Genomic DNA, 15,635 nt, shown 5'->3' with positions numbered 1-15,635 from the left:
AATGGCTCTGAATTAGCTAAGAGTGACAGTTTAAAAAGTATGCAATTACCTAATTTATGATCTCTTATGCGCTAACCTATTATTCAATGTGCTTCAAAAAGACATGAATATCGCCTTCATCAGTGACCGGTCCACCCCAGGATCTGGCCATACGATGGCAACCATCGTGGTCGAGGGAAACAAATGAATGAGCAAGCATTCTGCGTTAAATGTGTTCATACTGTTTGAAATAATGACTGTCGGCAGTGTAAACATCTTTGTTACATCTTTTGTAAAATTGATGTGTGTGATCTGCAGACTGGTGGTCATTGAAAGTTTGTTTCTGTAGCTTTACAAAAACTTTACAGATTTTACATAGTTGGCACTGGTTTTAAATATGCAAAGGCCTCTAACTTCGTTGTGATGGCAGCATGTATTTGCTGTGTCCCCATTTCCCATGGTAATATGGCTAATGTGTTTATTTATTATTTGTGGGGCAATTTCAATTTGTGTTATTTATCTTTTTTTCAAGATTTAAATGAAGCTCAGCGAAAGTTCTTTCAGGAAGACTGGGTGTATATACATTCACTCCGCAGCTGCATATAATCAGCTAATCCAGGCATTCTCTTTAACCTATTACATTTCACCTCATTCTCCAGCAGCCAATCAACGTGATGATTGAAACATCATGTGTTGAAATAAACAACTGCAGTTCAAAATAAAAAGTGAATTGCCAAATATTTTTGTTGTGGAATCAATTAATGTCTTTCTTTAAAGGCAAAAACATGAAAAAGCTAAGAAAAAAAACTATTGAATACAATATATTTGGTGCAACTTCATTTATAAATGGTTGTCAACTTAAAAACGTGTATTCACAATGATGGTAATTAAGTACATACAACTTAAAATTCCTTTTAAATCATACGGTAAAACAAGTTGGAACAACTTAATTTTTGGAGTAATCAACTTAAAAACTTGTGTTTATGCTACCAATTATTAAGTAAGTGGTAATTAAAAACACCTCTGATTAGAGGAAAAGCCTTCTCCCCTAACTCAAATAACTTTGTTGCTTTAAGACAATTTCATTAGAAGTTGTCTTAACTCAATAAACATCGATGCAAACTGTTGTGTTGATTTTCTTTGTTGAGCCAAGGCATTTGTTTTTAGAGTGTGGGTCTGGGTGCTGAAGCCAAAGAGGCTTTTTATTTAATTGGTTTTGTTGATCCTTAGGATGGAAATACTAAATTGGAAATGCTATTAGGTAAATATTCCCTTGTGAAATGAGGGGATATGATAAAAACACTATTTGCAGTCAATTGCAAGGCACATGTTGTTGTTCTGCTTCATAAATTGGAGTCTCTATTCACTGATGCATTGGTATTACTATCTCTCTGAATTGAACAGAACAAAATAAGTCAACATTAAAATAAATGCCTTTATTACCACAGTATTCACAATATTTTCAGAGAAGCCTGGGGGGATAATACATAATGTGTTTCAAGTTAAGTCCTACTGTGCCCTATATAAAACCCTATCAGTTATAATCATATGTACAAAGGCAATTTTGCCTCTAGGTAAAATATTAATCTGAATGAAAAAGAGATACTAGGACCTACTGTAACAAATCCTATTATTAGTCATAAAAAGGTATACCACTACCATCTTCCTTTTATTCTCATATCTTGTCTCCCTAAGTAATGTTTCTAGATGTTACTTGAGTAATGTTTTACACTGTTTGCAGGGTCACCATACTATGCTTCCAAAAATAAACTCATTAGCCCTTTGCTTCCATGTTATTATCTGAGCTGTTGCTCATTTCCAGAACCCACTGTACTGTAAATGGCAACTGCATTCATCATCACAGCTGAACAGCCAAAGATTACAAACTCTTGCTGCATGTTGTTGTTAAAGCTATATGCACTATGTTTGAAAACATTTCAGCGCTCACAAAGCAGAGTGTTGATTTCTATGGATATAGTTATAACATGCAGCGTGGTTTTCCATTTTAACACCGTAATGTCACAAACTGCGGCGAACAGCACATTTTAATATGTGCATAATATCCACAGGTACAGTAATTTCCCCACTGAAGAGATCATGTAAAATAATCTAACAATAAAAGTTTTATGGGGAAGCATCATTTGACATTTTTCATCTCCAAGGGAAACTACAGTATCCTGTCTACAACCTTATCTATGCACCCCTGGTTTTCTTATCTTAGGCCCTAGCCACACAGGAACGAAAACAAACCGAATTTGATATAAAAAAAGTCTTCCATCCACACTCAATAGGCACCAGAAACGTGTCCTTCCACACGAGACCGCTCGACCCGTTGGAGACGATGTAGTACATATGCCGGGCCTGTAAGTGGCGCTGTACTTCCGCCACAAAATACACCAAAAGCAGCGAAGAAGACCTCCCGAACATGGTTGCCATGGTTGCCCTTCTGTTTATTCTCCGTTGTGGATTTAGCAGCAGAGGTGGGGAGAGGCAGGGCTCTGGCTGTTTCTCTTTTTCTCCCTCCCCGAGGCAAGCGTGTGCTCCTGCTGTAAATCTCTCCGGTAGTCCACCAGCAGATGAAAAACACCCACCTCTCTGCCTCTTCCAAGGGAGGAGGGAACCGTGCGGCAGCGTTTCCGTTAGAATAATGTTTTCGCCGGTCAAAGGTCTTCTTTGTTATTTATTGAGCTTTAAAACAAATGGATAACGACTCTATATAATAATATAAGAATAATAAACGGAGTCTCTCTTTTCCTCCCCCTCTTCTGACAGCCCGTCAGTATCCGTCTCATACAGCTGGCTGATCCAGTAATGAGTGACCGACAGTAAAATTAACATATTTATAACTAATGTAAGTAGTTTGAGAGGTAATTAAAATAGCTAAGTGTGATGATCTAACTTGAGTGTGTGTTTTGCTCCGCTCACCGCTCCATCACAGCGTGCAGAGCTGCAGGTGATCATGCAGAGATGCGTGTCTCTCCATCAGCAGCAGCTGATGGAGAGACACGCATCTCTGCATGATCATGCATGATCTCTCTCTCCTGTCCGATTTGACTTCACTCACGTTTATGTCCATATCGATCAGATCTAGATAGTTCTAGCTAATGATATGTCTGCCTGCGTGTCAAAGGCAATAAGCAACATTTTGACCGGATAATTTTAGATTTGCCGGCTAACGGAAACTTTGCCGTGCGGGGGGGGTCTGCTAGAGGCACCCGCTGGGTGCACTGTCCTGCGAAATACCGGGACCTGGCTCGAAACACCCGGAAAACTGTTGTTGTTGTTAGTGAAACACATCAGCAATTGCCAATGACACGGGTGACACGGGGGTGAGCAGGAGAGGTGGGGAGAGGCGGGGCTATTGTCATTTCATTTAATTTCAAACCTTTATTTATACAGATAAAATCCCATTGAGATCATTGATCTCTTTTCCAAGGGAGACCTGCTCAAGTAGTTCCACATGAAACATAAATCGAACAACAAAAGGACATCATACAGCATCATTTACACAATTATCCACATAAACAGGTACCAATAGCTTCCGATTGAGTAGCATCCAACCGAGCTTTAAAAACATTTAGTGGCACCAGATTGTTCAGTTTCCATTTAATTTGCAGACTATACCAAGACAGAGGAGCTGCGCATCTAAAAGCTGTCTTCCCTAAGACAGTCCTAGCAGTTGGCACATTTAATAAAACCACAGCATTCGATCTCAGGCAGTAGCCACTTACAATTCTCCGTGAGATCAGGGAGCAGATATAAGATGGAAGTTTCCCAAACATGGCTTTGTATATAAAAATGTACCAGTGACTGAGCCTCCGTACAGTTAGTGAAAGCAAACCAGCCCTTGCATACAGGGTACAGTGATGGGTTAATGCTTTACAGTTTGTCACAAATCTCAGTGCACTGTGATACGCAGCATCTAACTTGACCAGGCAATTGGCAGGTGCATTCATATAGTCCAGCACAGGTAAAAATCATGAGCCAATAAAAAAGTAAAAAAAACACGGCAGGGTCCGTTACAGTTTGTTTTCATCTGGTTTCAAATAAACAAAGTCTTGGCTTTCAGAATATTAAACTTGTTTCGGCAAATTCAGATGATAAATACAACGTTGAAGCTTGTAACGGCATAATTACAAGCGGAGAACGGAGTAACTTGACGTCACAGCAGGCATAACAACAGCCTGTGTTTCTCGTGAGTGTTTTCCCCGGGAAACAAACACAATACACACAAACGCAAAAATACACAAACACACACACTCGCGAGCTTCCTCCAGACCAGTAATCCAAACGAAAATATCTTCCCTCCGTAGTATTTTGATCATTTGCTCCGCTAATCAATCAGATCGATGGATTCCAGAGATTTTTCTCAAACATGATGACTCCGAAACAGTCAGTGGGCACCACTTAACAGCCAATCAGAATGAGAATATGTTTCACATGTGACTTATTGAAATTGCGAGTGATTGAGTGACAGATGAAGGTTGTTTAGGAGAAAAAGTTTGAGAAGAAAAAGTTTGAGAGTGGCGCTCGGGAAAGGAAATTGTTGAGGGAAAAGGAGTTTCGAGACAAGTAGCTATTACAAAAAATGCTGAAGCTTACAGGTTATTTTAAACCTGTAGGCCAGGATGAGGAGGAAGGACAGATGAATTCTGTACCGAGCAGTAGCGGTGCCGGCCGTGGGGCCTCGGACCCAAGTAGGCCGTCTGGTTCTGATAGCGATGGAGTAGCGGGAGAGGAAAAACAGACAGGAGGGACATTATCTGTTGGAGGAGATGGAGAGGACGACGAGGACTTGCTACGGGAGGGGAGCCAACGGCAACCGGACAAATACATGAGGGAGGCCCGATACGTCACTCATCTGGAGGAGAGGACCAGGCGCGCGTAGAGCAGAGTGGAGAAGTGCGATCACAGAGCCTGCCGAGGCTATAAATGACTTTCATTTGTTGTTTAAATAGGGGGCCTACAAAACCTGCCATCAGCCCCAGGGCCTGATGGCAGGTTAAGGTGGGCCTGGCTGTGCAGTGTGCACACAGTTCTGCCGGTAATGAATATTACATTTTGTGAGGAAACTTTTCCACCAATAATTCCAATAAGTATTCCAAAATGTATTCACTTCAGGTTTACGAAAGTAACTGTAATCAGATTACTCGTTTTTCAAATGTAACGCCAGCTTAATACAGTTAGCCTACTTGATTTTTGTATTCTGATTACGTAACGCCGTTATGTTTTCCGTTACAACCCAACCCTGCTTCTTGGCTACTGTCCCGCAGCTCCAGCCTCTCTGTTGGACTCTGTCACAGCGGGGCTACTGCTGTGGTGCGGAGCGCATTAACCAGACTCTTCACAACGAAGGATCACTTCTTCTTCAGGGGAGGGAAGGTTTCGCAGTACGCAGTCTACTGTCCCGCAGCTGCTGCCTCTCTGTTGGACTCCGGTACTGCACCTTACTCACGAGACGTTGTAAACAAAGAAATGGGTGGGGGGCGAATGCAGTAACCACTCCGCCAACGCCACAGTCACCCCCGTCGTGCGGGCCGGATGAGAATGTCTGGCGGGCCGGATGTGGCCCGCGGGCCGCCAGTTGGTGGTCACTGGTAGAGGGCGTAGACACGGAGCCGTTTGGCCCCCCAGAGCGTTGCGTCCCCAGATTTACCCACCTTGGGACCCGTTATCTGCGTTTCCCATTTTTTTTAGGCAAAGTTCTCACATTGTTCCCATGTGCATGTCTGTTTTTTTCATGTGCTGTAGACCCGCCAAACATTTTAAACACTACCATTTATGAAGAAAGAAGCGCATTGTCCTACTTTTTTAATACGCTCTTCTTACCTAATAAGCATAAACCATATCTGTAGTTTACTGACAGGCTTCTGGCATATTTGTATATGGTCAACTCATAATGCTGCTGTTGATCTATTATCAGGAATAACTGCCCACAGGCAAATGCTACTGCTTTGTACTCCTGCAATTTTGTGGCCAAACGGATTTAAATCAAAGCCAATGATGAAATATAAATTACATTTTGTTACAGTTTCTTTGTTTGGTCCCCCATTGGTCATTATTTGACCCACATGGGCATTTATTACTGTTCTGACCTTTTCGTGTATTTTATGTCTTACAGAACAAGATCATCCTGGACCCCCTGACATTCAGTGAGGCTCGTTTCCGGCCCTCTCTGGAGGAGCGTTTGGAGAGCATCATCAGTGGTGCTGCACTAATGGCTGACTCCTCGTGCACACGTGATGATCGGCGTGAACGGATCGTGGCAGAGTGCAACGCTGTTCGGCAGGCCCTACAAGACTTGTTGAGCGAGTACATGAACAATGTAAGTTTCTTCTCGGATTATTTCGATACCTATTAGCTGAAACTGCACACATGATCATTTGTGCAACTCATTTGACTACACACATCATTGAATAGTACTTGCCTGCTAGGAATCTGCTTTAACATTTCCTATTTTATCCTGTTCCTTCTCTCTGTAAACACACCTATCAGATGTTCTTAAAGCCTTCTTAAAGATTTAATTTCAAGGAATATAATTTATCTCATGTTGCTTTCACCTGCCATCAAACATCACATTTTACCCCCAAAGTAAAAGCCTTATAATAAGACTAGCTCAGCCTTACTAAACAAAAATGACTTCCTTTGTTTGACATGTGGGTTCTGTTTTTATTGTTGAAATCCAAGTTACACTATTTAAAAACACATGTTTTCTACTTATTATAACACCAGCGTCACTAAAGGAATATGTAATATTGGTAACTGGATCAATGTGAGTCAGAATGGAATATGCACCATTCTACTTGGCAACCCAGCCTGAGCGGACAACATACAATATGTGTTACTGTATGTCTTGCGTTTGTATGTTTTGTTATGTGTTATTTATTGGAGATGCCAGTCTAGACTTTTCCTATTTGTTTGGTGAGCCATTTTCCTCATGCACCACTGATTGGCACAGCTGTTTAAAGGTTAGGACTTGCCAAGACAATGATTATTATATTCTACTTCAACTGACCCCTTTGTGCATAGTGAGCAGTGTCTACATACATGCTCTTGGATCCACTGCCTTTGACCTTGCACACATGACTTAGTTATTTTGGACTTTGCAAATGTGCCGTTAAACCAGAGCTCTTCAATTTCTGAAACATTCAATGTCAAATCTATTAAATGCTTGCTCTCTTTTTATGATCTTAAAACCAAGGGGCTTTACTTGTAGTATAATATATGCTCTCACACACACACACACACACACACACACACACACACACACACACACACACACACACACACACACACACACACACACACACACACACACACACACACACACACACACACACACACACACACACACACACACACACACACACACACACACACACACACACACACACACACACACACACACACACACACACACACACACACACACACACACCTACACACACACACACCTACACACACACCTACGCACGCACACGCGCACGCACACACATTCATCATGTGTTTATGATTTATAATGGTTATACAACATAACCTTAGTTTCAGATATACATGCAAACCATTGACTTTTTTTTCAATGACTGTACACAATAATGGTACATTAGTATTAATGGAATACAAATGTATACACCAATTCTCTCCTTTGTACTGTAAGGTTCTCAGGAGGATGCTAATGTAAAGTTAACATTCAGATACAATCAACATATCAACCTTTCAAGTGCCCTTAACAAAGCCATACATCACTAAAAAGGCAGTGCATATATCTTCCACAGTGGGGCACTTAATAGGCTAGCCGGAATTCTTAGATAACCCCCAAATGGACCTCGATTGTTCGTGAGTTATTGCTGTGTTAAAAATGACTGTAATGTACCCATGTATAGTACTAAACTGAGACTCACAGTCTACACTGGTCACTGTAGCCTGAGGTACTATAGCCATCAATGGAGGAATACTCTTGTTAATACCCTCAATATGCTGCTTATGGTAAATGAAGGATTACCAGTGCTATAACATGTTCTGTTAAACACCTTATACCATGTCCTTTATTTCAGCTCTTTAGTTAAAATATTGTAAACATTATTATGGCTGAAATGAGAACCAAATGTGAACTAGTGATCTGAAGTTGGCAATCAGTACTGCTACAGTGTCAAGTATTTCTCCTTAAAGGTAGGGTAAGTTTGAGAAACCGGCTCGAGATCGCTAGCATTTGAAAATACACGACCGGAGAAAATCTGCCACTTCCTTATATAGCCCCTCCTCCAACACATACGAACCCGCACATGACCAATGAGGGCACGAGATAAGTTTGTGCACAGATGGAAGGCTGACAGGCAGGTAGGCCATCCAGTTATTTTAGCCGGGCCGGCTAAAATGATTGGTCGTGCTTTTTACAGTACTACGGCTTCCACAGATGACGTTTTTTTATGGATTTTTTGTCAAAGCACTTAAGATATGCATTGCTATCGGGATGTTAAGAGCATTCCATGGAATATAACAAAAAGTGTATCTCGAGCCGGTTTCTCAAACTTACCTACCCCACCTTTAAGGAAGCAGTTTAGTTCTTCATTTACATTTCTCAAAATCTAGGCCAGTCTGAAAACAGCTCTCGAAAAATCTAAATTGAATCAATATTATAAACAACCACACATAAACCACAATATATAAAAGTGCAAATAGATAACATGTACAGTATACTATTCAGGCAGTCGAGGTTAAACCTGGCCTTTTTCTTCCCTTTGTTGCTGAACACTTGAATTGGTATCTGAGTGAAGTTGGAAGGTTGCTGAAGACATAGAAATACCACACAATACCAACATCAAAATAATATTGGCTCACAAGACTTGTGACGAGTATTTTTTGAAAAAGCAACACTTTTATTCTGCACCTTTTTTTAAGTCATTGTGGGAGTATTATTTAAACAAAATATGTTGGCATAAATAAATAAATACAAATATCAATAAAACCAATTACCATGGAGTGCACGATTTCGAAAATGCCGACAATAATCTTTGTTATTTCCTGCATGTGCGACCTGCTGGAACTGTGCACTAATGATCGATCCAGCGTGTATTAAGTGTCCATTGTGGCCATTGAGCAATTGGCGAGCCAGCTGTCTATTGATCGCTACAGTATCAGTTCTCCTGCTGGCAAAAGGCCCTATGTGATACTCTATAATCTTCAACCTAATTGTGTGTGTTTGTTGTGGCATCTGGACCCATAAAGTAGTCTAGAAACAATGGGGGGCTATTAGATAAGGATCCTTATTACACTGAACAAAAATATAAACGCAACACCTTTGTTTTTGCTCCCATTTTTCATGAGATCAACTCAAAGATCTAAAACATTTTCTATATAGACAAAATAACCATTTCTCTCAAATATTGTTCACAAATCTGAACAAATCTGTGATAGTGAGCACTTCTCCTTTGCCGAGATTAGGGTTAGGGTTAGGGTAATGTTGTGAATCGAGTGGCCCGTGGTGGGGTTATGGTATGGGCAGGCGTATGTTATGGAGGACGAACACAGGCCACTCGATTCACAACGTTACCCTAACCCTACCCCTCACACCAGATACTGACTGGTTGTTGGACCCCCCCAGACCCGAACACAGGTGCATTTGATTGATGGCATTGTGAATGCACAGAGATACCGTGACGAGATCCTGAGGCCCATTGTTGTGCCATTCATCCACGACCATGACCTCATGTTGCAGCATGATAATGCACGGCCCCATGTTGCAAGGATCTGTACACAATTCCTGGAGGCTGAAAACATCCCAGTTCTTGTATGGCCAGCATACTCACCGGACATGTCACCCATTGAGCATGTGTGGGATGCTCTGGATCGGCGTATACGACAGCGTGTTCCAGTTCCTGCCAATATCCAGCAACTTCGCACAGCCATTGAAGAGGAGTGGACCAACATTCCACAGGCCACAATCAACAACCTGATCAACTCTATGCGAAGGAGATGTGTTGCACTGCGTGAGGCAAATGGTGGTCACACCAGATACTGACTGGTTTTCGGACCCCCCAGACCCCCCCAATAAAGCAAAACTGCACGTTTCAGAGTGGCCTTTTATTGTGGCCAGCCTAAGGCACACCTGTGCAATAATCATGCTGTCTAATCAGCATCTTGATATGCCAAACCTGTGAGGTGGGATGGATTATCTCGGCAAAGGAGAAGCGCTCACTATCACAGATTTTTTCAGATTTGTGAACAATATTTGAGAGAAATGGTTATTTTGTGTATAGAAAATGTTTTAGATCTTTGAGTTCATCTCATGAAAAATGGGAGTAAAAACAAAAGTGTTGTGTTTATATTTTTGTTCAGTGTAGATTAGAGATCCTCTCGCTGTAATATAATATTAACAGTGCAACAGCCAGCAATAGTTGTACACTCTGTACCCTTGTGTGTCTGTGAATTGGGGGATGACCTTAATTTCTTGTAAAAGCTGTGCTTATTGTTTCTTTATTTTAATGTTGTATTGTTTACGGGGTTTAGGATCCCGCTGTGTTGCACACTAGTCCTTACATTTGAAAACTGAGCAACAGGAGTGTCATGATGCTTTTTTAGATGGTTTAGAATTATTTTTCTTACGAAGAAGATATCAATGATAATCCTTTTCTCAGCAATGATCGCCATGTCTATCATTCATCCCTCGTTTTCCTGTTTTAAATTGGAAAACTGCTTTATGAGTCACTGAGTTATGATTCTAGTTATTTGTATATACAGTATATTCATTAGTATCGGCGGCAGCCCAGTAGGACACATATCTAGTTTTATGGTCAATTGGTACAATAACTCGGACATCATTAAATAAAACACTTTAGGAATCACTCTTTTATTCAGAATGATAAATACAAAAACACATTAAACCATGGCTGTTGCACAGTAGGGACTTACAACCACATAGATATTCACCTTTTACTTATTCTAGTATTTTTTTTTAAATCCTGTGTGTTGATGAACACTCACATGCCCTTTCCTCCACTTAAGGCATGGCAGCTTTTTGCTAAAGTAATTGTGCCTTGCTTCATTAGGCCCATGAGTTGTGTTTAACAGGCTACAGCTGGGAGATTGCTGACAGCCCCTGGCTGTCCTAGCAAAGAACAGAGAGTAAATCAGAGAGACACAAAAAACAAAATGCTTCCATTTCTAAGCTCAGCACCCCCAGTGAGGGTATATCAACAACGAGGAGTGGAGGATATCGTTTCGAAACTTTCTCATAAAGTGTTTTATTCACTAAAAAATGTAGATGCCTAAAATCGCTGTAAAGCTCTATATATATTAGGTCTGTTAATTTGAACACCTCTCTGAAAACTATAGTAGCTACTGGATGTACCTTAAATCAAGATGTTACACACCTTTAATGCCTTTAATCACTGTGCAGCACAACAGGAACAACATTCATTTATTTTCTTTCTAAGACATGTGTATGTATTCCCTTCATTTTAATCAATCATTACCTGAGATATTTTAGGGCTCCTTTCAATTCTCAGAATATCTTTGACCCTGTCTGACATTTGGATTATATAAATTTGCTCACGAGCAGGAAAAATACATTTAAAAAAACAGCTTGAAATTGGTAGGGTTCAGGCACCATGGGATCTGTGAATCATCTCATTACTGCAGTGCTGTATGACAGACTTTGTGCCCGCAATTTACAGCTCAATTTGTCAAATTTTAGACAGCTGAAAGGGAAATCAACCGGTTTAGAGTCTCTGCATAGCATCTAATTGTAGGTATCCATACTCAAGACAGGATTCATAATTATGTATGCTAATTTTAATATTATATAATATACCAATGTACCCTTTGCATTCACACTGGCAACAATAAATGGTAACAAGCATAGGATGCAGACTAAACTGGAAAATAACTGGGTCAGGTCTGAACTTAATTAGACACTGTTGTGAAAGTAACAGCCACTCAGAAACCACTATAGATTATGGATAGCAATGAGCAAGTCTCTGTCAATTAAGTCGATTCAGCTGCAGAGAAAATAGTTGTCTACTAAATATGTAATGTGTTAGTAACAATATTGTTTATCACCCAAACATCGAGGCAAGAGTCCCTAAATGTAACCAGCCACCACTCCGACAACATTGCTCCTGGCTGGAGAGCAACATTATTTACATTAAAAGTTTACTAAAGTATGACAACTCCCACTTGTCTTGTTTCTTCTTCCTTCTTCATTCAGCCCCCTCCACCTTCCCTTTCCCCCACACACATTTGTATAGGAAGCTTGAACCACAGCACAAGGTTAATCAATGTGGTAGGTAGCAATAAATTAGGTTCAAGTGACAGGAGAATGTCCATAGCTGTCTCAGCTGCTGGTGATCTGTGATTGGTGACAGCAGGCCCGGCTCCCTGGCTGGTGCTGAATCATCAGAAGCAGCTGATTTAGTTACGGCAGCTCTGACAGGGCCAATCTATCAATTGATCTGGGGAGTAATGCATTACCAGCTTGGGTCAAGGGAGCCTGGGCAGAATATAGTCATATCCAGAAACCATGGCAGGTGAAAAGGGGCAACTCGGCAGGAGTGAGAGGCAAAGAGAAGGATTTAGGGAGTGTGATAGTGAGTGCACTAATCTCACTGTTAGCTGGATGTGACACATAAAACTAACAGGAATGTGAGATAGGATGACTATTAGGCACAGACTGATGGCTGTCTCGCTCACACAGCTCCTCCAAATGTTCAACCCACAGTTGGTGCGACTGATGGCATACTGTAAAATGTTTCAGTTTTATATGTCAGATCATATCTTCTTAATCTGCCATTGTCTAAAAAGGGACAATCAGAATGTTATGACAAAGGACACAAGTGAGACATAGTGAGGGCTGCTGTACAGGGAAGAGAAGGTGTGGGCCATGATAAATAGTGAGCCTCTGGGCTAAAGTCCATTCTATACTTGTATGTAAAATAAGTGTTGCTTAGATGTCTGAAAGCAGTGGAAGACCCTCTCCTAACAGTTAGATATGAGTATGCATGTTATATGTATTCTCCGTTAACTCACCTGAAGAATCAAGCTTTTCCTTCTTCTGTAGCTGTCTGTGTCCGTTGATGAAGTAGCACTATCAGTTCTCATTCATAACACTCCGTTCGATGTCTCACTATGGGATGTGCCTCATCGCGGAGCAAACAGAAGCATCAATCTCATTACGCCAATCCTGATTGGCTGGTGATCTTGACGTCAGCGCCAGGGGAATCCACCCCCTATAAGTAGCTTGCGCTACGTCGCATGCGTCATTCAAACACCTCTTCTCGCTTCAGAGCACATCTCTATGGTAGCCGGGCTAGCTTAACAGTCCACAGACTGAACCCAAATCTATATTTCGGCCGACGGGCGCTCGCCGGCTACCCTTCCTGCTTCGCAAGAAGACTGCTTATACTAACACACCAGTTAGTATTATAATCGACCTCGCTGTTTCTTCCTCGGGAATTAAGGTAAAGTTTTGATTTTTTCAAGCTAGCAACACACCTGTTGCTAGCTTGCTTTCCCTCACTACCGACACCACGGTAGCGAGGACGCTTTTTCTTTTTCCCTCACAGAGGAGGAAAAGATTAAAAGAAATATTAACACACCAGTTCATATTCTTTGAGAATATGGAATTGGATTATATGGAGGACGAAGAGGACGAAGAGGATGCCTCTGAGTTCCTCCTGTCTGATTCGGATGAGCAATAAGACGATATCTTCGTGTCATCGGCTCAGGCTGCAAAGCCGGGAGTGATGGCTGCTCTCCCGGGCGATAGCGCACCAGCTTCACCCTGTCTGCGCATGGACCTGCATGCCATGTGTCAGCGTGCTGCGTCCAGACTAGACATCCCGTGGCCCGAAATGGCCAAGGAGACCTCCAGGTCCCGTTACGAGGGGAAACATTTTCCCCAAGCAACGAGGACAAAGAGGCAACTCCTTCCGGTCTTCCCGGAGATGTTGGATGAGGTGTCGGTCTCGTGGAGAGACCGGCCCTTTAGCAACAAGGCCCCAATCCAGGGTGCCTCCTCCCTAGACTGTGACGATATGGAGAGGCTCGGCCTGCTCCGCATACCGCCTATGGAACCGCTGGTGGCAGCCCACCTCCGACCGAGGCTGGTCCCGTCACCAAGCAGGAACCCCACGCTGCCAGCGAAGGCGGACCGATTCCAGTCGACCATGACTGAACGGTCCTACAGAGCCGCAGCGTTGCCCGCCAGGGCTCTGAACGTTTCCTCGCTGCTAAATGCATACCAAGCGGAGCTCTGCGAGGATCTGTCGAGCAATCCTGGACCGGCCGTTCTGGATGAGATGGCCGCGGTCACAGACATTTGTCTCTGTGTCCAACGCTGCGCCGTCCAGGCCACGGGCAAGGCAATGGGGATCATGGTGGTGCAGGAAAGAGCTAGATGGCTCAACCTCACCAACCTCCCAGACCGGGAAAAGGAGGATGTGCTTGACATGCCCATCGTTCCTGAGGGGATTTTCGGCTCCGCTCTCGCCTCCATGCAGAGGAGATGCGATTCGAAAAAGAAGGAGGACGAGGCCCTCCACCTCTGCCTCCCTCGAAGGGTCCAGCCGCTGCCTTCACAGCGGCAGTCCTTCGCCCAAGCTGCCTCGAACCCTGCTCGGTTCAAAATACCTAAACAGCAGAGGTCACAGCCCGCCCCGAGTCCCCAGCCCAGGCAGGGGACGAGGGCGAGTTGGCCTAGAAAATCTCCAGTCCCGGCTGCAGCACGGGCGCAGCCGACCCAGAATGTCGGCCAGCAGTCGAGGAAGAAGAAGCGAGCGGCCTGACAGCCCCTCCTTCTCTCCTCTGTGACAGAGCTGGAAGTCCACGGTTCCCCAGCTCTAGATGTGTTCCCGCCGCCTCGAGAGATGCCTCAACACCATCCTCAAGTCCGCAAAAACACATGTCACAAGTTTGTTGTTGTTTCTAAAATAAACCATGTTCCGCTGACGCATCCAGGCTTCAGGCCAAGGGCGCAGCTCAAAATGTTTTAAATAAAAACAATAAAAACAATAAACAGTCCGTCAACTGTTCCCCTTCTGAGAGCAGCTACGGCCTCTCTCAAAAGGTGGATTATAGACGGGTCTATACGGGTGAAGGGTGAAGGCACCACCGTCACGCGCATGCGCAGTGTCGGTGGGGATTGTCGAAATGGGGTACCACCGTGTTCAGACACTATAGGGCCCCATAACACAACAAATAGAGACTCAGAGGGTAAGAGACATGAAATCTCCGCTGGCTCTAAGGAGCCCAGTGGAAGATGCTCACAACATCTGCTTGGGTTTTCAAGACAGTAACACGGGGCTACAGACTCCAATTCGCTGTCACCCCCCCTCGCTTCTCGGGCATTCTGTATTCACAAGCCCGAGGAGAGTCAGCCCATATTCTAGAGAGAGAGATCCTCTCACTTCTAGAATAGAGGGCTATATCTATAGTACCCGCCGAGCAGAGTCACAGCGGCTTTTATTCCAAGTATTTCCTCGTTCCCAAACTGGGAGGGAACGGAATTCGGCCAATACTAGATTTGAGGGTTCTGAAGACATATCTAAAAATATACAAATTCAGAATGCTCACTCACACATCTCTGCTGCGTCTCGTGCGACAAAACGACTGGTTTACATCAGTCGACCTGAAAGATGCGTATTTCCACATCCCAGTATATT

The 15,635-nt window shown here is 43.0% G+C and overlaps 1 protein-coding gene across 1 annotated transcript in view; it reads left to right on the top strand.

The window, feature by feature from the left end:
- ctnna2 (catenin (cadherin-associated protein), alpha 2) overlaps window positions 1–15,635 on the top strand; it is a 382,835-nt gene that overhangs the window by 120,854 nt on the left and 246,346 nt on the right. Inside the window, exon 7 of the mRNA XM_034079805.2 lies at window positions 6,101–6,304. Within this exon, the coding sequence (XP_033935696.1) occupies window positions 6,101–6,304 (204 nt within the window). The remainder of the gene's footprint in view (window positions 1–6,100; window positions 6,305–15,635) is intronic.

This window comes from Pseudochaenichthys georgianus, chromosome 1 (assembly GCF_902827115.2).
Source record: "Pseudochaenichthys georgianus chromosome 1, fPseGeo1.2, whole genome shotgun sequence".
In the NCBI taxonomy this organism is placed as follows: Eukaryota; Metazoa; Chordata; class Actinopteri; order Perciformes; family Channichthyidae; genus Pseudochaenichthys; species Pseudochaenichthys georgianus.
The sequence above is the reverse complement of the archived record's forward strand: the minus strand, read 5'-3'. Positions and strand labels throughout refer to the sequence as shown.